This window comes from Podarcis gaigeae (genome assembly GCF_964106915.1).
Source record: "Podarcis gaigeae genome assembly, chromosome: 3".
Lineage (NCBI taxonomy): Eukaryota > Metazoa > Chordata > Lepidosauria > Squamata > Lacertidae > Podarcis > Podarcis gaigeae.
Genome location: NC_139680.1, coordinates 55,868,952 through 55,890,265, shown reverse-complemented (window position 1 = coordinate 55,890,265; position 21,314 = coordinate 55,868,952). Strand labels below are relative to the sequence as shown.

At 42.6% G+C, this 21,314-nt stretch overlaps 1 protein-coding gene across 5 annotated transcripts in view; it reads right to left on the bottom strand.

Moving 5' to 3' along the window:
* The window catches only part of NKAIN2 (sodium/potassium transporting ATPase interacting 2), a gene marked incomplete at its 3' end in the record, with an annotated part of 479,738 nt that extends 462,212 nt beyond the window's left edge, over positions 1-17,526 (bottom strand). For 4 of the 5 annotated variants that reach the window (XM_083731508.1, XM_083731512.1, XM_083731509.1 and 1 more), the window contains exon 1: positions 16,498-17,511. In XM_083731508.1, coding sequence (XP_083587634.1) covers positions 16,498-16,551 — 54 coding nt within the window. In that variant the 5' untranslated portion in view covers positions 16,552-17,511. Of the gene's footprint in view, positions 1-16,497 lie in introns of all 5 variants that reach the window. The other variant, XM_083731510.1, reaches the window with a different exon arrangement.
* Between the last annotated feature and the right edge of the window lie 3,788 nt (positions 17,527-21,314).

The following is a 21,314-nucleotide window of genomic DNA, read 5'->3' as shown; positions in this document are numbered from 1 at the left end:
AAAATAGAACTGAGTTGCATGCAATGTTCTGCTAGGTGTTCATCTGTGACTGCTTAGCAATGCTGCAACAATTCTCTTGGGGAAACACTCCATTTGTGTCTCAAACTTGTTGGAACTGGCTGGATGTTGCAACTGGAACGGCATGCCTTACTTCAGTGGGTGACCTGTGGCCCTGGCTGTTTTTTCTAGCAAAAGGGTGACTCTTCGCAAGCTGCTTATGTTTGGACTGCTAAGTGATTCAATCTTGTATCTCCAAACAGCAGCAGGCTTCATGGATTCTTTCTAGCTGCCTGATTACACATTGTTTGTGGAAGCTATGTGCATACTGGATGAGGTCAGAGAGCCACCATCGTGTGTTGATTGGTACCTTCCCTGCATGGCTAACGTAGGATGTTGTCAGTGAATGGACTCATTTTTGTGGTGGCAGCTGGGTTACCAAGACAATCAGTGAGAATGTATCTGCATTGCTCAGTTGGCACTCAGTTTCTGCAGATATTGTTGTGCTTCTGATTTTACTGCTGGCTGAGCACAAACTTTTTACTACATTATGTCAGCATTAGCCCTAGTGGAGCAACTGCAGTGGGTGGGAGAGAATCATGGGGTCACTCTGGCTATATCTACTCTGCAAATAGGAAGTACGCAATGCCAAATGTCAATGCAATTTCCCCCCTTAAGACTGTCCTAGAATAATATTGTGCTCCGTGTGTTGGCATTAGTTCCTGCCTACTGATAGACCCTAAGACTAATACATCCACATTTAATTTGGGTGACGGTGACTGTAGTTTATACAATGTTATGATACAGTATTCTAAAAAATAATAATGCTGGAATATGTCATCTAAATATTGGACAAAGCAGAAGCAATGACAACTAAATGTAAAGAAAGTAAGTTAAAACAAACCAAAACATAAAACTGAAAAAATATAGAAATCCACTAGCAGTAAAATAAAATAAAAATACAGAATTATGATCCAATCACAATGCATAATAAATACAGAGCACTTGGGGGGGTCCATGCCAGATCAAACTGATAGATCCCCGAAAGACAGTAAATAGTTTAATAAGATGTACCACATGCTAATGCATTAGCACTTTTTTGTGCTTTAGCGATTCTCCATAGAAGAGTGACAGATGCAGTGCTACACAGAGAGAGAACTAGTGCATAAACAAAAGCTTATTGTCTATTGCAAGAAATAAGAAAAGAAAATGCCCCAAGGAAGAGTTTTATAACAAAGCTACTTCCTATAATGAAGTTTTATAGTAAACTATCTTATATACCACACTTGGGTAACAATAAGTAATGATAATATTTAACATTTGCAAAGTGCTTTCAAAGTGAATGAAATCTTCATAAGGAACAAAATAAAATAAATTCCCTCTAGGCTGCCTGCCCCTGATTTTGATTTTTGGGGAAGAGGGGCAAGTTTGGAGTCATGAAAAAAAGAGCCTTACCTAAAAATCAAAGAAAAAGGAATCTGGGACACAATCAGAATATTCAGGGCCACAAACTTTGAACTGTATGCACAAGTCCCTGGAATAAAGGGACTGTTTGTCTGCTAGGACAAACTTCCCGGGGTAGAGTGTGCCAACAAGGTGCAATCCAATTTTCTTTACTACATATAGGCTCTACACACTTTGTTCTCATTGAACCATCCTCTGCACCACCATACTTTTTGTAACAGCATCTTATGTTTGCTAGAGTGTCTTATAGTATTTTTATCCCCAGAACAACCCTCTAAAATAGACCATAGTGCATGTTTAGCAAATAACAAAAAGAACAGTACTAGCACCTTAAACACTATCAAAACTCATAATGGCATGAGGTTTTGGGGGTTAAAGTCCACCAGATGCACCATTCTTGGTAATCCATGAAGGTTTATGGAATAATACTGTTGCACGCCATCTCAGTCTCTGAGCAGTGCAAAATTCAAGGAAGTTCCAAATGTGCTTACCTACAGTACATGTTGCCTTTTGGAAAACAGGGCAAAACGGAGCCTGTGGTGTCTTTGTGATATATGGTTTATTTACACATATATACAACCTGAGCTAACCTCTAAAGTGTTGATTGACTATTGCTCAATTTCAGCTACAAGCCATGTCTAGTTGGCTACCCCTTTGATTGAAAAAAACACCATGATAATGTTCCCAACACCACAGAATGAGCCAGCAACAGAGAGGAGGGTTTTAAAGTCATCTGAAGATCCTCTGTTGTGCTTGTTTCTTCTAAGTATGAAGTAAGGAGTCTCTTGACAATTGGTTTACTGAGAAGGAAAAAGTGTAGGCAATATTCTAGCCAGTCAAAGTGTGATGCAGCCAAAGAGGTTTAACTATTGGTACTAGCAAGTCCTATTTGTGAAGAACCACTGCCTATTACAGACTTCTGATTAGGAACTATGAACCTCAGAAAAAAAGTGGCATGAGCATGCACAGAGTGCATCTGCCTCATCAATGAGAAAGCTTTGACTGTATTTCATTAGGTGATTCTACAATGGGTCTGCTCTGCATAACAGAGATCCTGCTGGATCAGGCCAAAGATCCATATAGCCCAGCACCCTGTTATCATAGAAGCCAAACAAACATACACAGCATTTTTAAACCTAAAGAAAACTATGTATAAAGGAAAAATCTCTATACAGTGGTACCTTGGGTTACAAACGCTTCAGGTTACAGACTCCGCTAACCTGGAAGTAGTACCTTGGGTTAAGAACTTTAGCTCAGGATGAGAACAGAAATTGCAGCAGTGGGAGGCCCCTTTAGCTAAAGTGGTGCCTCAGGTTAAGAACGGTTTCAGGTTAAGAACAGATCTCCGGAACAAATCAAGTTCTTAAGCAGAGGTACCACTGTACTTCTCTCAAGTACAGGGTGAGTCCTTTAAAAGAAGTCCCATGTATAAAGAACCCTACCATTCTGAAAGTGTAGAAAGTTGCAACACACACATAAGCCACCCACAATTTCTCATCACAATCCTCCTCATTTACAATAAGAAATGTAATTATTAATTAAATAAAAAAAAGATATTACAGAATGATACACACTCTGTTCACCATTGTTCAGTTTTAAGAAATAGTAATTTTTAAAATAGAAAAGTAACCTTGTCAAACTAACAACCACACTGTTCTCATGGCTAGTTATAAAGAATGTGCTTTGAGAAGTGGCTTTCAAGAAAAGAGCTCTGAGCAATCTCAGACTGCCCTTCAAGGCAGCCCTAGTAGACCAATACTGTGTGTACTGGTTAGCCTTCATAAGCAGAGATGGAATGGAAGCCTTTATGGTGGGGCAACCTTGACAAGCAGTTCAATCACATCTTGTTGCTGTTGTTGTTGTTGTTTTCCTGCTTAGAGCACATGGGAAGGATCTCTTTGCCAGAGCTATACTTTTGGATTAGGTTTGGCTGAGTGCTACCGATTGACAGAAATGTTTGCAGAGCTTCTCCAAGTTCAAATAGAAATATAGAATGTGTGTGGGACAGGAACTGGTGTTCAGCTTTGAGGGGGTTTGGGGGAAGGCCGTTTTTTATTCTTTGACATTCTCCTTGGAAGGGCTGTGCCCCAACAGCCTTAGCAGATCACCTTCCACTGACAGGGAGGGACCTTTCAGAACACAAATACATATTTCCTCCTTTTTTTCCACCCCTGAGACCCCAGGGAATGAATGTGGATCTTCTGTAATTCAGATTGTGTTCTTTATCACTAGGCTATGGTCCGCTCCCCAATTATTTGCATTATGCCACAATTTATATGCAAGACAGGGAATGTATGGTAACAGTAAATATGCTTTTAAAAGAAAGGACACTTGAGAGATACAGAAAATGTGTGCACATTTTACCTGGGACCTTCACAGAGTTGTAAACCGATAAACATTTCTCATAAGTTATGGATGAACTGAAATCAAGAAATTATTAAAAATGCATAAGTGGGATACATGTGGAAATAGAACTATTCACTATGCATGTTTACTTTTTAGCAAGTACAAAGACAGGCAATTTCATTCTCCCAGCATCATTTCCACCAGCAAAATGTCAAAGAATATATAATTTGTTCCAGTATTTCTCATATATATATATATATATATATATATACACATCCATATATATAATATCTCACAGATTGCGAATAGAGAGTGCTCAAAACCAATTATAGAATACAGTACCTTTCCTTCATCCAAATTGAGAACCAGCAAACTAATACTAAGAGCTGCCCAATCCATGTTTACTTGGAGTTAAACACAGAGCAAAGTTAAATGGCTGGCTGTTTATGCTAGTGCCAATTAAATTTTCCTCCATAAAGCTATGGCATTTAGTACAATAATCTGTTTTATTATTTGTTAGATTTAATATACATTGAACAGTAAGCCAGAGGAACATGAGAAAAAGTGATTAATATTCTATCACTGATAACCTAGCTAAATACAAAAAGGGTTGTGTATTTTACTAAACATAGGCATGTCAGGAACTGGCTGGAAGATAAGTAGTGGTGGGAGGCTCAAGCTGGAGAACCCATAGGGAAGCATTAGAAGATTAAGGCTCAGAGGCAGGGGAGGAGGAGTGGGCAGTGGCGTGCGGTCATTGGACTAAGAGAACTAGGCTAGTCCCCTAAATGTTACCTGGTGCTTCCTCCCCAAAGCCCAGAGAGCTTCTGCTCTGATTAGGGAGGGAAGTTTGAGACTCTGATGGGTCCAAGATCCATCCTGCCATCTTCCCAAAACCCATCCGGCTTTTAGGAGGCGGCAGGAGGGCTCTAGCGTGCTGTCAGAGCCCTGGCACCTCCTTCACAAAGCCCATGAAGCGTCTGACCAGCTTAGGGAGGGAGGCGTGATGGTCATGTGCATGACATCAGGATGTCACAATGTCACATGTATGACATTGCACCCCCCCCCCCAATCACAAGCTGGCACCTCTGACCCAAACAGTTCCCCTATAAAAAAAAAAATACTGCACACCACTGGTGATGGGACAATGAAAACAGGTCAGAGGAGGAATGGGGACAGAATGGTTGGATGCTCAACATGCAACAGGAAATAGTGATGGAGAGGAAGATGAGGCAAAAAACATTACAGAAATACAACATGCAGCTGATGGGGGCGGGGAGCTGAGGCTGCAACAGATTCACAGGAACCTGCCAGTCTTACTATATTCAGCTCTCCTGAATATAGAGCTCCTGAATATAGAGCTAGAAGAGTTTTGGATGTAGTGGAGCAACAAGCACAAAAAGCACAGGGGGCTCCTGACTGATGGAGTTTAAGACTCCAGGGAAAACAGCCAGATGGAGAGGAGACTTAGGGGGGAGTGGGAGGCCCAGATTTTCCTTATGGCAACTGCTTTACTGGGGCCAGTCTCACCATAGGTTTCTCTGTTTGTATTCAGTTTTTTTGAATAAAGAATCAACTTTACTGCTCGTCTCTGAATCTCCCCGCTGACCTGCAGCTGAACCAGCCCTGACACATATAGCATTGGGCACATAGAAACAGTTGGCATGGCTCTTGGATCTTGGACTAAATATTTCAGCAAAAAAAGTTATAAAATTCCAAAAAACATGCAGCCTTATGAACAGCCCAGTCATGGACTGCAGATCCAGAAAACCATTCTGCTGGTCTGCGTTTTCTGGCCTTGTCAGTTCCATCAACCAGGTTACTAGGTTGGTAGGTTTCTGGATGAAACATCTGCTCTGGATCCATTCCAGTCCGGCTTCCGCGCTGGTCATGGGACCGAGACGGCTCTGGTCGCCCTAACAGATGATCTCCGTAGGCAGCTGGATCGAGGCGGGTCGGGGCTGCTGATTCTTCTAGATCTGTCAGCAGCCTTCGACATGGTCGATCACGAACTCCTGGACCACCGCCTTGCCGACGTGGGGATCCAGGGCACAGTCCTTCAATGGCTGCGCTCGTTTCTCTCTGGTCGGGGACAGAGGGTGGCGCTTGGGGGGGAATTGTCATTGCGCCACTCCTTGGTGTGTGGAGTGCCTCAGGGTGCGATTCTCTCCCTGATGCTTTTTAACATCTTTATGCGCCCCCTCGCCCAGCTTGTCCGGAGTTTTGGGCTGGGTTGCCATCAGTATGCTGATGACACCCAACTCTATCTGTTGATGGATGGCCATCCTGACTCGGCCCCAGACACACTGGCGAGATGTCTGGAAGCTGTGGCTGGATGGTTACGTGGGAGCCGGTTGAAGTTAAATCCTTCAAAGACAGAGGTCCTCTGGCTGGGGCGGGACGATATGGGATTGAGGGGGCAACTCCCATCTCTTGCGGGGGTGCAATTAGTGCCAGCACCGTCCGTTAAGAGTTTGGGTGTAATCTTCGATACCTCCCTCTCTATGGAGGCGCAGATTACAGCTATAACAAAGGCGGCATTTTTTCATCTCCGCCAAGCTAAGCAGTTGGCCCCTTATCTTTCTCGCCCTGACCTAGCCACTGTGATCCATGCGACGGTCACCTCCAGACTGGATTATTGTAACTCGCTCTACGTGGGGCTGCCCTTGAAACTGACCCAGAAACTCCAGCGGGTGCAGAATGCCACGGCGAGACTCCTTATGGGGTCTTCGCTGCGAGATCACATTCATCCGGTACTATACCAGCTGCACTGGCTCCCGGTGGAGTACAGGATCAGGTTTAAGGTGCTGGTTTTAACCTTTAAAGCCCTATACGGCCTAGGACCCTCGTACCTACGGGACCGCCTCTCCTGGTATGCCCCACAGAGAAACCTACGGTCTGCAAATAATAACATCCTCAAGGTCCCAGGCCTCAGAGAGGTTAGGCTGGCCTCAACTAGAGCCAGGGCCTTCTCGGCTGCAGCTCCAATCTGGTGGAACGGTTTGTCACAAGAGACTAGGGCCCTGCGGGACCTGACATCTTTCCGCAAGGCCTGCAAGACAGAGTTGTTCCACCAGGCCTTTGGTCAGGGCGCAGCCTGACTCCCTCCTCTGGCAACCTGCACAGAATTTTGCTTAATCGGTTGCCATTAATTTGATTTTAATTATTTTTTATAATGAAATATTTTTAGAATGTGTGATTATTTGATTGTTTGATTATTTGATTATTGTTAGCCACCCTGAGCCCAGCTTCGGCTGGGGAGTGCGGGATATAAATAAAATTTATTATTATTATTATTATTATTATTATTATTATTATTATTATTACTGTGACTGCAGGTCCAAAACCTGAAATGAGCTTTATGAAACCTAATGGAAACACTCAATAATATGTTATTGTTACAAATAATAGCCTATTGAAATGAATGAGGGCTGACTATACAGAAGCACTGCTTGGTAAAGTAATGATGGTCTTTGTAATGTTGTTGTTGTTGTTGTTATTTATTACCCAGCCCATCTGGCTGGGTTTCCCCAGCCACTCTGGGTGGCTCCCAATCGAATATTAAAAACACAATATAGCATTAAACATTAAAAACTTCCCTAAACAGGGCTGCCTTCAGATGTCTTTTAAAAGTATCACTGCAACAATATTCCATAGAAGTCTGTGAAAATATTACAAGGTAGCCCAACGCTCCCCAATGTGGCACCTTCCAGATAGTGTTTGAGTCTAAAACCCATCAACCCTAGCCAGTGGTCAAGGTTTATGTGACTTGCATCCAAAGCAGCTGGAGGACACCAGGTGCCGCTAGGCTGTACTAGACAAATGTCTGAATCTTTGAGCACAAGGTGAATGCCTCCATATTAAATAAGCAGAGTGTATTGGAAAAACCAAAACACAAAAATGTCACTTAGACTACAGTCCCATGCACACTTATCTGGAATGAAGTCCCCTTGAACTGTAAATATTGCACTGTTAGACTTGCATTCTATCTATATACAAAAAAGCACTACCTAAATAGCTTATAAACTTTCCTTATTTGGAACTATGCACAACCTCCAAGTCTCATGAAGTAAATAATTATCAATGCATTGCATTTAATTTCAAGAAGAGAACAGAACACAGTCTTAATTTTATTCCTCTCTCCCTCCAAGGATTTCCTTCATTACCAGATATTAATTCTTTGAATTTTCTCCTTTGCATTGCAGACAACTTGACATGCATGATTTGCCCTCTTACCCAAGAGATATCAAAAGCAAGTAAACTAAAATGTCCTTTCCCCAATAGTTTTTCCCCAGCACTGCTTCATAATACAATAGTCCTTTCCCCAGCACTGCTTCATAATACAAGAAAGAGCACACAGATGAGCCTTAAAACTGAATTTCTCAATTAAGATTATGGCTGCAACCCTTGACTACCACAGAGTAAATGTCATTGAACAGAGTGGGACCTGTGTAAAGATGCATAGGGCTACATTGTCCATTTGAATGGTAAGTATTGCTGGTGTTGGCTCATAGGCTGCCAGCTCCTATCTCAGTCACATGAAGACAGAGTGGCCCTCCCTTCAAATACTGCAGTATGCAGTATGACAAAGCCAGTTCTGGCCATAGACAGGGGCTTTCTTAGTCATGGCTCCCCAGTTGTGGAATTCCCTCCTACTGGAGTTCTCATTGGTATCTTCTGCTCACCTATTGAAAAATATGTCCGCTTCATTCAGTATATGGGAGTATATGAGCACACAGTTGTTTGTTGCTTTGTGACTACGTATTCCGATAACTGATAATTCTTATGGTATTATGTTTTTATTGCTGGTGCATTATTTTTGTACTTTGTTGTAAAATGTTCACTGCTTTGAAAATTCTTATTGAAGGCAGCTTACAAATATGTTAATAAAGGATAATGATAATATTTCATGGCCAAACTATAAAGATGTGGAGACAGGTTAGTTTTAATCCTGTAGAACATGCAGACATTATATGGGAAGTATACAACTGCAAAGTGTCTGATATTGCTCCACAAGTAACATCACCTGTGACATGGGCAGTTCCATCTCTCAAGAGTAGCTGATAAACTATCTGACAATGAAACATAGCCTTTTCTTGAACAGCCCCACTCATCTTAACCAAACTGTGCCACTCTACATGAATATATGATATAGTATGAAGCTGGTTGAATCTATCATTGAGGCATGGGCAGTCTCAAAATTTCTCATGTGAACTGTGACAATTTCATAAATGTCTCATATGAAAGAAATAATGAATCTCTGAGTGCTATGCTTTGTGAGACATTAAATGAACAATGAGATTCTGTGCCCTTTAAGCCAAAAATGGGTTATGTCATAACCCTTGCACAAATGGTATCTAAGACATACTTGTTGTATAGAGAATCAAGTTCTGTTCTATGTGGTTAAATGTGTCATTGTTTTACCATTTATGCAATACAGACAATTAAAAATGCTGTAAGACATGAATAATTGTACTGTCTCTTCTGAAGATTAGATGCCTCTGACGATATTGCTAGATTGCACAAACATAATATTATACATATGCCATCCTTTATAAGCAAGTTTATAATACCTTAGCAACCACAAATAATACATCTACTGCTAGTACTGTACTCATATACACTATGGCTTTAGTTCAATGTAGAATTATTCCAATTAGTCATGAGATTGGTAACTGTACTTGTATTGATGTCTGAAGTACTTTAGAAACTCCATATGAAACAAAATTGATTACTGTTTTCACCACACAAATTACCAGTAACCAAATATGTCCAATTTTGGTTTCACGAGTCCCAGCTCTGCTGCTTAACCCAAGAAAACTTCAACAATAATTGGTTTTCAAATTCTTTAGGACATTATGAATTTAAAGCAAGTTAGTTGTCATGTTAGGAATCATGGGAATGTCAAAGGAAACTTGGCTCCATTGTAAAAGCTGTTCCTGGGATGAAAGCTGTGGCAAGCCAAGTATATGAACTTGTGTAAGGCAATGACAATTAAATAAAGTTTTAAAAGTAACTTTTAAGTTACTAAGGTAGAGAAATGTGCCCTAAAATATTTTCAGATGAAAGCATTTTCCAGATATGAAATGTTTTTCAGTGAATGTTCAGATTATATGTCACCATGAAGAAAGACTGGGAAAGTGTGAGTTATAGTTGCATTAAAAAAGGGGGGTTATACAGTACACTATAAATAATTTTATCCTTAAAAATTACATTTCTACATACTATTGAAAATAAAATCTTGTGGTTACCATGAAAAAGAGAATAAAAATGGGGGGGGGGGAATGTTTCCCAGAACATTTTGTATGAGGTAAATTACCTACAGTATATGGTAGTTTCCAATGGTCTGAAGGAGACATGCTTGGTGTGGGAATAGTCAGGCACCCAAATAAACCAAAGTCCTATTAGCCAGAGACATATTTACATAACGCTATATGTGGGCGTCTAAATGAATTCTAGTAAACAGTGCTGCCACAGGAACACAGGAAACTGCCTCATACTTCAGACGAATGGCTCTCATAGCTCAGTATAGCCTACATGAGCAATGGGCAATATTTTGCCCACCAGATGTTGCTGGCTTTCCCATCAGCCCTAGCCAACATGGCCAATGGCCAGGGAAGATGGGAACTGGAGTCCAACAACAGCTGAAGGGCCCATCTCTTCAGTTTCCTCTTTCCTGGTCTACACTGACAGGGTTTCAGATGGGATCTGTCCCAGCCCTGCCTGGAAGTACCAGGGATTGAACCCAGGACCTTCTGCATGCAAAGCACACCCTTTTTTATTTCTGCCAATTGATCGAGGGAAGAAGAAGAAAACTGGCCAGCCCTGCTGTTGTGCCTTTAACAGCACAGCTGTTGGAGAAATCAACAGTGGAAGATTTCCAGAGTATGCAGAGAAACAGTATCACCATTTCAGACTCTACAATCAGCAGGTGAGCCCTTGCTGGTGGTGCCTGAGGATTGCCCAATTGGTGTTTACCCATAATATGGTATTTTCAGTGGCAGTTTCCCAAGTTCTAGCCTAACGCTTCAACCATGACACTACACTGGCATTCACTTGAGCTTTTTATGGCTAAAGGACACTGTTTCTGGCAAACATGAGATCACTGGCTGAGAGAATGTTTAACTATTTTTGAATGTTTTTGACTGTTTTTAGAATTTTACTAAAAATTTGTAACCAATGCTGTGTTTGCTGCCCTAAGGTCTTTCAGAAGGAAGAGTGGGGTATAAACTGAATAACAAGAATCAATTACTGTGTTTGATGTCTACATAACAAGCTGCTGTGGCACAGGCACAGATACAATGATAACCCTGCCAGTAAATAGGGGTTTTGCAGATACAACTATAGGTGTGGATCTTTTAACTGCCTTTTAACTTTGCCAGTGGACTCATGAAAGTGACGATATCACAAAGTTTCTACTGATCCACTTGCCCACATAATTTTGGTCCTCCCCTTCAAAACTGCAAGACAGTTTCAACAATTGTAAAATATTTATGAACCTAGTCATGTAGAGCTACGTTTTCTTCTTCAAAGATGACAAAGCAAGCAGCTACTTACGTGCCTGACTCATTGTAATCACAGTCATTTTGTTAAAGGCTGTTACTTCCAAGAGTACTCTTACGTAAGAGCTTTCACAAAATTGCATTCAAAGAGGGATACACAAAGTAAACTGCAGAAACTTGCAGTGTGCATAGCGATTAAAAATACCACTCACCACCTACATAACATTTGGCCAGTGACAATGTTCTTATTAGTAAACACTATCATATTATGTCTTTTACATTTATATTTTACTTGTATTTTCTTCATTAATATAAAATGGCCCAGCTAAATCCCTCTACTTTCCCTTAAACTTTTATCAGCAACAGAATTACTTTTGGGCAAGATAGGGGAGCAGATTATCATGTTTCAACTCCAGGTAGCTTTGAATGGCACTGATTATTTTGACACAGTCTGCTTCACCCTGACTATGGGGCTAAAATTGTTGGGTCACCCTCTTTAATCACCTTCATCAGGAGATGGATGCAAGCAGGGGCACCAACTCCTAGAAGCCCAACCCTTTTGGATCCCCCCAATAGGGGTGGGGGCAATGTTTTAAAAAAATCAGGGCACAAGCATGGATCTGAGCATCACACAGCTTCAGTGACTGGCTCCTCCTGCTCCTCCTCCTGCCACAGAAGGGAAAGAATGGGGAAGCCAGTGGTGGTGGCAGAAGAAAGAGCCACCTGCCATTGAAGCTGCACTGCTGCCACATTCAGCTCTGCCCCCTGGCTCCTCTGATGCCTTGATGCAACATTGGGATGTCACATGTGTGATGTTGCTCCCTACCCAATCTCTCTCACAAGTTGGCACCCCTGGATGTAAAGAAGAACAACCACGGGAGCTCTTGGTGATTTTCAAAACCACCAGCCATAGTATCCATCTGACTGTGTTGCCAGAGTGGAGCCTGGAAGCACAGAATTACAGTGACAACAATCCTTTCTGGATGAGTCCAGAACACTCCATTGAAGGACTACTATGTCCACTCATGGCCACCAGCATTGGGGGTGTCACAGAGTTTCACTCAAAGAGGTTATCTAGATGTTTAGGCTGAGGTATCTGCAGTATGCAGATGGTACACAGATTTACTAAATACAGGGATGCAACAGAAACCAGGTGCCTGGATGCTATTCCAGAATAGGCAGCCAAACTGAAATCTTAATCAAAATAAGATAGAAATACTGTGAGTTGAACTAGATTGAGATTTGCAATTGGTTTTGGATGCACTATTGTGCAGTTTAGAGGTACTCTAGGATCCAGTGTTATCTATGGAGGCACAGGCAATCACAGTAGGTAGGTGTGTCTTTTACCAGGTTAGGTTGGTTCACTAACTGCAACCAGATCTGGATAAAAAAGAGCCTGGTCACAATTACTAATTTTGTATCAGCAGCCTTCACTACTCATTTTTTGTTTCTGGATTCAATTTAAAGTTGCTCTGATTTCACTATGGTGTGTTTTAAGTGTTAAGACTGGGGGCCTCAGGCAATGTGTTCCACTGCTGTAGTCTTGAAAGAAAAAATAAACAACAGCATTTCATATTCCACTCTGGTCCACAATATCACCTCTCTTCAAGATAGCCTCTCACTTTAACAACTTTGAGAAATTAGGAGGAAATTTCAATATGCTGATTCAATTAATAGCGTTAGATATCAGCAGGTTAAGCTTATTACTTTCTAATATTTCTCATATAGGTTTCAGAAGAAAATGAGCTGTCAGAAATGGTTTTCCATGACACACATGAAAGCTGGTTGGCATGTGGGTATGTGTTAACAAGAAAATGGAAGAAAGAACAGAATGCAACTAAGACAAGCATGTGGATTCTTCTTCAAATTTTAAAGCATTATACAGTGCATAATACTGTTCCTCATCCTACCATGACAAAGGAAAGAGAGAGAAAAAACCCACTTTATATATTATATCAGATGTTTACCCACACAGTAATTACTTACATATTTTGAAAGAGGAAATTAACACATTGCCTTCAGGCTGAACAAACAAGCAAACATACATACATACATACATACATACATACATACATAATATTGACTGTAATCCTATACAGTAAGGGTGGGGAACCTGTGATTATTCATATATTTATGGACTTTGAATCCCATAAGCCAAAGCCAGCATGATCAATGGTCAGGAAGGATGGAAGTTGGAATCCAGCAACACCTGGAAGGTGACAGGTTTCTGAAACCCACTATACAGAGTTGCTCATAAGTTTGTCACACTGTCTTGAGTGAGTAATACTTCTGAGCAACCATGTGCATCACTGCAACAAATCAAACTGTAAAGTGCATTTAAAAAACAACAACAAACTATTGCTTCAATTTTATATTTAAACCTGGTGTTGTTTTTAGCATGAACCTGTTTCCCCAACAAACTGAGTATGAAGTGAATGTACAACAATGATTAATAGTGGTAGGAACATAGAGATAATATTGACAAGATCTCTGCTCCTGGACATAGACCTACACATACAACATCCACACAATAAGTCTCTTACAAATTAACACCTCTCTTCAAGCTTTTCTTGTGCAAGTCCAGTACCTGATAAGCATAGTAGACAAAGTATCTCACAAGGCTCACAAGATGACCACTATCCAAACCCAATCCATTTAAGGGCTATTCCACACATTATATGGCATCAATCTCAGGCTTGTCACCAAGTGTACATTCAACAGGAAGCTGCAGCCAGTCATGGTTTTCATATGAGAACAGCTGTATGCATGGCATTTGCCTTGTTCATAATTCCCCAACCCAATATGAACTCACATGTGGCATCTTGCACACTGAAATCCATCATAGTGCTGAGACTACTTATGAGTGAGCATTTGAAAACCAATGCATAATGAGAGGAATTGGGGAATAAAATTTGGTGGTCACTGAAAGCCAATTGCAGTTCCTAACTCCATCAGATCCAACATTGCAATGATAAGCTTTATTTAGTGTGAAAGGAACATATCTCCATCATTGTTCTCTGTTCATGAAATCTGCTTCAATACTTGAACATATCTGTAAGATATTTACTTATCCTGCATTATAAACAGTCTAACCATCCAGGTTGTCATTATGTCCTATAATTTAAAATACCAAATCTTTTCTCTCTCTCTATGGATGAGCGCCATGTAACATTTACATTTGATTCATTCCAGGGCCCAGCAGAGCTAAAGTAATAACAGTAAGGCATATTTCATAAGCTCCAGTATTAGGATGGTTGTATTTTTTATTCTCACACTCAGTCCTGTAATCTATGTTCCTTCACAGACCCCAAGAAATGGTAAATGTATATCTATCTGCCTTTTGCCATCTCACTCCCAAGCTAATGTTGATGCAGAAGTTTATAATCAACCTCTAGGATACAATGAATACTCTTGTGGCTACCTTTAATTACATTGTTGTAGCTGTATTGGGTCAAGTCAACAAGGGGCACAAACCTTTCAATATCAGACACTGGGGACAGCAAGGAAGGGAAAGCTGTTGCCCTCATCATGCTTATGAAGTTCCCAGAAGCATTTATCTAGCCATTGCTGGAAACAGGATGCAGGACCAGGTGAATCTTTGGTCTGGTCCAGCTGGGCAGTTTCTGTATTCTGACTTTTGGGATAGAAAGCCTAAAACTATTGTTCCATTTAGCTTTGGGGGAGGAACTCCAGTGATAATGTTAAACAGCTTGCGTTCCAACAATTTTGTTTACATTTAACAGGGTTGGGGGAGGGTTTCTTTCAAATAACTTGCACAAGAATAAATCAAACACACAGGATCAGATGTGAAGAACAGGGTTTAGACAAGCAGAATGCTTCCTGCTACACACAAAGATGATAGATTCACTGAAACATCACAGATGTGTAGGCTCTGCGGCGGCCAGTGAATCTTTCCCATGTACTGATTTTGTTCCCAGAATGGTAATTTTATTTTCCCATGCAGTCTTCTTAAGCACCTGTCTTTTGGGAAAACTGGTGATACTCTGCCAGTTGGAAGAGTGTACTGTAACTGTTTTCTCCCTTTTCAAGGTTAACTGCTTTAACACTGCAATCCTGTGAATGCCTACTCAGAAGTAAGTCCCACTGAGCTCAATGGGATTTGCTTCCAGGTCAAGAGTGTATAGGATTGCACCCTTAAGGCCCTATTCCAAACCTGTTCTACCATAGACAACTCATTCAAGGTACATTCAGAAATGTGGCATCTTCTGAGGCTAACTGCATAACAGCAACATCCATTCAGGGTGTTCAGAAAAACTCCATCTGTGAAGTTAGACATGCATAAAATAGGCACTGCAACAGATTTTCTAGTTAGTATCTCATCTTCAATATGTGGCCACTGTAGAGTTGAACAGTTTACTCTCTTTTGTTTGTTTGGAAACAACATAATTTTAGCCCTGCTTGGAAACAATGAAAGCTTTTACCACATACTTCAAAACAATCATCCTGCTGAATTCATACACACCCTTTGTCTCTTATCTGATTATCTTGGCTCAAGTTCATAACCATGCCTAAAACAGTGCTCATTCCATTTAATTAAGGAAATCTCTAGTCTCTACCTCATACCTTTCTTAAGATGAGTTAACTTTTCATCCCTCACTGCAAAGCTACATGCTTCTCATCAGCCACTCCATCCATAGTAATTACCTATGAACTGCCTTCCCTTTCAACAAACAAATAAAAACCATGCTCAGTCTTTCAAAGTTCCCAAATCTCTTTGACATCTCTTGAGCTTTCAAGGAGAAAGGGCGGGTGTGTGTGTCAATTTTTAAGGTTAGCAGTCGCATCCTATGCATGTTCACTTAGAACTACGTCCCAATCGCTTCCATTCTCAAATAAAGCAGCTCAGAACTGCACCCTCAAACAAGTTTACCCCGTGCCCACGTGAATGTCACTCAGGGAGTCCCTGTTACAACACAAGCCGCAATGCCTATACGCACATGCCAGGGAGCAAACTCCATTGAAAACAAGGATGCTTACTTCTGAGTAGGCATGCCCTGAGCTCACTCCTGCAGCCCATTCCTCTCTAACCTCTTCTCCCCTCACGAACGACAAACAGCCATCGGATTTGGCCTCTTGCTTCTCGGGGGTTTGTTTATACTTTTGTTTTATTGGAGAGAGGATTCAGACAGGAAAAAAGGGAAATCAAGGAGACCAGCGACTCACGTACCAGTTGCATGCCACAGATGAAGATCAGCGTGCACCTGCCGCTGCAATAACCCATGTTTTTTTCCCCTCTCTCTCTGTTTCTCGGAGGCCCCTCGCCACAGCTCCGCTGTCCCACGCAGAGCCCGGCCGTATCCAATCAGATGCCGGAAGAAGCCAAGCAAGCCGGAGCAGCACTCGGGGGGCTCCCGCCTGCAGCCGCCGCCGCCGCTGCCACCAGCGCGTCCCGAGAAGTGACAGGCATTAGGACCGCGTGAGCAGCACCCCCTGCGCGGACAGCAGCCGCCTTTGCAGCCTTCACTCCCCTTGTGCCAAGATGCCTCCGCCAAGAGCGGCGCGGGCGGCGGCGGTGGCGGCGTCCCGGAAGCCGGCGGGAGCAGCGGCGCTCCCCGAAGGCATTCGGCGGGCCCTGCAAGTTTGCCAGCCGCCTGCGCTCAGCCCGCGAGCCATCCAGCCCACTCCGGCAGAGAGGCGGGCGAAAGTGGACTCAGCTCATTCCGGCGGCCGGGAAGCCCCCTCTCTTCCCGCGGGCACTTCTCGCTGCTGCTGCTGTTGTTGTTGTCGTGCCCCCTCAGACGGGCGGCCGAGAAGCCTCCGAGGCTCCGCGCTCGGCCAGGTATTATTCCCCTCGCGAGGGCTCGAGTCCACCTCCAGTCAATGGCAGAGCGGTTATTCCCAATGCAGCACAGCAACAGAAGGAGGAGGAGACAGGGAGCTGGCGACGGCTGCCGCTGCTCACAAGCATGACAGGCGCTGTCTCTCCATGTAAGCAAGGCAACGGCGGCCGCCGCTCCAGCCCAGCTTGGAGAACGCGGGGAGGGGGCGGCGGCGGGTGGGGTGGGGAGCGGGAAAGGAGCGGAGGAGGACCTCCCAATCCCCTTATGACTTTGGCTCTGCTCTAGACTTCGGGGTCGTCTCCCTTGTCAGAGGCAGGCGCGCGCGCGCGCCAACACAGCCTCCGCTCACGCTTTCGCGTTCCTCTCTCTTTCTTTCTCTCCGCCCCGGTTTTTTCTTTCCCACCCCCGTCAGCGTCGCTGAGGAAACAACGAACTTGATGTTCTGCCGCTTTGGAAGGGTGTTTTTCACCCCTCACACAAGAGGTGGCGGGCAGCGGGAGGAGAGGACGTTTGAGAGACGACGACCCACACAGACAGCCGGTGGCATCCTTGTTCTCGGCTCGCCAGCCCCGGCAACTGTACTGAGTTGGCGGGAAGAGACTCTGCCCGCCCCCGCCCAGCGGTCACGCCTACGCGCGCCCACCCGGTGCACGTGAGGACGCTGCTTTGGTTCTGAGCGTTCTCTCGCTGTCTTGGGGAAATGGGGGCGGGGGGGCGCCTCTGGAGGAAGGTGCGGAGAAACTGGCTGAGCAGCGCAGAGTTCTCTGCTGCCGCCTGCTGGGCCTTAGGCGAGGAAGCAGCCGCCGCCGCCGCAGTGGCCACAGCAAAACAAAACACGAAAGCAGTAGCAGCCGCAGAGGAGTCCAACTTTTCCATTTTCGGTGTTTTTTGTGTTTTTTTTTTTTTTGCCTGAGCACGTCTCTGTCATTCTTGCCCTCCTGAAGGAGGAAAGCTGGGCTAAGTTTTGAGTAAGGACTTGTGAAAGCCTTTCACCTGTGAAAGGCTCAAGAAAAAGGTAGGTCCCCATAGATGACAATGAGGTGCCCAACACATCCTGTCAAACTGTGGGGCTCCTCGACCCCAGGCTATGGGGCGAGCCAAACAGACATACAGGTACCCCAAAACGAGGCGTTCTGCAATGTGCTGCAGTCTTTTTAATGAAGTGTGAGGGTGTATCCCTATGTATATGACTCTGACTGAAATTAAGTTTTACAAACAGAGTTGACTTTCTAAGTCTACATTTTCTATTAACCTCAGTGAAAGTTTAAATACCAAGACCTCAAGAAAAGAATAGGTAGGTTGGACCTACCAAGGCCCCCTGAATTCCCCCTTCCCACCCCACACTGCAAAGGGGATACAGACACAGCTGTCATTTTTATTTTTCTGAGGTGGAGAAAAAGAAGGCTAGCCTGGTTCATTTTTGTGGGGACTTTGAAAGAAGCCACTTCAAACATTGAGTTTAAAAACAAAACAAAAAGAAAACAATTACATTTCAGAGGTGGTATTCTTCCACCTACACAGTAAAGTGCAAAGTTCGATAACTGATTGCAATTGCTTTAAGAGGAGATGAATGGAAGATACTGTTATGTATTTATATTTTGATTTATGAATTGGTTTCCATGAAACATCTTGACATGATAATAACACCATCAACACCAAAAAAAGATACTACAGCTGCTTTTTTTGAAAAGGATCTCGCAGCTGCTTACATAACACCAATAACCTCAGCTTTCAGGTACAATATAAATACTGACAGCATGGGAGGACTAGTTCTTTCTTGCCCTCCTTCAGGCTGCTTGGAGGCAGTTGATTTGCTACCATAGGAAATTGGATGTTAGACTAGATCAGGGGAGGCCAACCTGGTGCCCTGCAGAAGGTTTTGGACTTCAGCTCCGTTAATTCCTGATTATTGGTCACATTGACTGAGGTTTTTGGAAACTGGAATCCAACAGCTTCTGGAGAGCACCTGGACTAGATGTCCTTTTCTTATGTTCATATTAATGCATAGAGAAAAGCAAGAAACAAAATCATAGGAACCCCCGCTGCCGCCAAAAAAAGCAATGAAATGATTTATGACTGTTTTTTAAGGGTTTTTGAGAGTGCTGCGTTTAATCTGTATTTTAATAAATTTGTTTTAATTGCTTTAATTCTATTAGTGTTTAATTACCTTTTCTCTATTAACTTCTAAATGTTTTTAGCATTTTGTATTTTATCTATGTTATCATTTGTGTAAGCTGCCTTGAGTCCCAGTCTCAGGAAAAGACAGGATACTACTAATACTACTACTACTACTAATAATAATAATAATAGATTACAGTATTCTGAAATCTCTTTCTCCATTTTTCCACACCACACAATTTCATACAAATCTGCACTCCATTTTTCTAAACTAAAAAGCCCTAAATAAGCAACATTTCCCCAGAGGGGAGCTTCTGAAACCTCTTGTCCATTTTGGTTGCCCTTTTCCAGCTCACCAATATCCTTTGTGAGTCACAACAACCAACAAAGCTGGCCCAGGCCCAGGTATCGTTCTGTGGTGATTACTGGTTTTACACTGAATGCACTGATATACAACAGAGCAGATTACATGGTTCACTTGTGCATAAGTGCACATGTAGTATCTTGAGAAAACTAACCCATAAAATAGTACCAGGAGTTGCATGAACTAGAGCTATTTGGTGATTTGTATGAATGGACAGGCATTTCTACGCATTCTTCCATTCTGTTCAGCCTCACCATCGAAAGTATTGCCTGAGTGAATTTTGCAGTTTTCGTTAACAGTAGCCACTACAGTTAGTGATGACTTACTGTTACATTTGTTAAACCTCCACCTGGTCAAAGGATGATGAAAACCCAATGAAAGGGTGACAACCCCATATAGTTATGCCTGTTGTCAGTGGGAGACAGAGTTCAATTCCAAATGAAAATGCTACTGGAAAATATATAGCATCTCCCTTTTATATATACACATTCTCTTTTATATTTATACAAAAGGAGCCATTACAATACTGCTTTTTAAGGACACTCTAATTCTGCCCATGGTTCTGCATTGACAGAGATAAAAGATGCCTGTTCATTCATTTAACAGTCTTCTTTGAGACTCCAGGTGGACGATCCACCTCAGCAGCTGAGCAGGTCTCTGCAGATGGATCTATTTTAAGAAAAAGGATGCTTGAGTTATCAGAAAATTACTGAGGCAAAATCATCCTTTCCTATAGTAACATGTTAAAAATATCTACCTCACAATAATGTCCCAACTCACTCCATTAATATTATATTTTATTAAAAATAAATGGATGAACAACAACCAACCAAATATGTTATATAGCATGTATTGTTATACAAGTGTGTTTGTGTAGATGTTAAATTGTAAGCAAGCAAGCACAATTGTGAGAGATTGCAGAATTGTGTTTCCTGCTTACATGGCATAATTCCCATGCTTTTTGGCACGTAAATGAATTTATAAGTGTCTTACTAAGCAACCCTAAGCGGGAGGGAAGTGGTTAATGATATTTCTTGTCAAAAGACCTTCCAGCTTACACCAGAAAGGGTGAGAGGCGGAAAGCAATGTGCTTTTTTATTTTAGCCCTGATAGGGTTTTAAAGTAAACATTGCAATGGATTGTTGAGGGGAGATTACCCACACTAACAGCAGGCTGTCATCTCTCAAGGGAATAGAGGGGCTCTGGATCCACCGTGTCCCTGGAATGCTCCATTTGGAGGTCTAATGCCAGGTTTCTCTGGGTGTGGTGGGGGCCTCTACGTACTTCATTGCCTGTTGTCAGAGCTCCACCAGTAGAGAGCTACTGCAGCCACACCCTGAATCAGTAAATTTGGAGGGGGCGGGGTCAGGATTTAGACAACACAACAGAGTTGTATGTGTTTTAAATTGAATTAATTTTCAGCTGTCAAATGAAAGCAAAGATATTCACAGAACCTAGATGGTGTTTACTCATTTTTTTACCTTCGTTTTCTGACAGAGATGGGGTACATGTGCACAGTAGAGCTTTTGCATATGCAAACACCCCTGCTCAAATTTAAGATGTCTTTGTTCAAGCTCCTGTCCTCCACACCCAAGGAGCAAAAACTTATCTTAGAGCCAAGGAATGGGTTGCAGGTGGAAGAAAGCTCCCTTAAAGAAGGGAGAGGACTGCCAGACCTCTCCTTCTCCCGACTCTTTGGAAAGTGGAGGAAGCATTGAAATG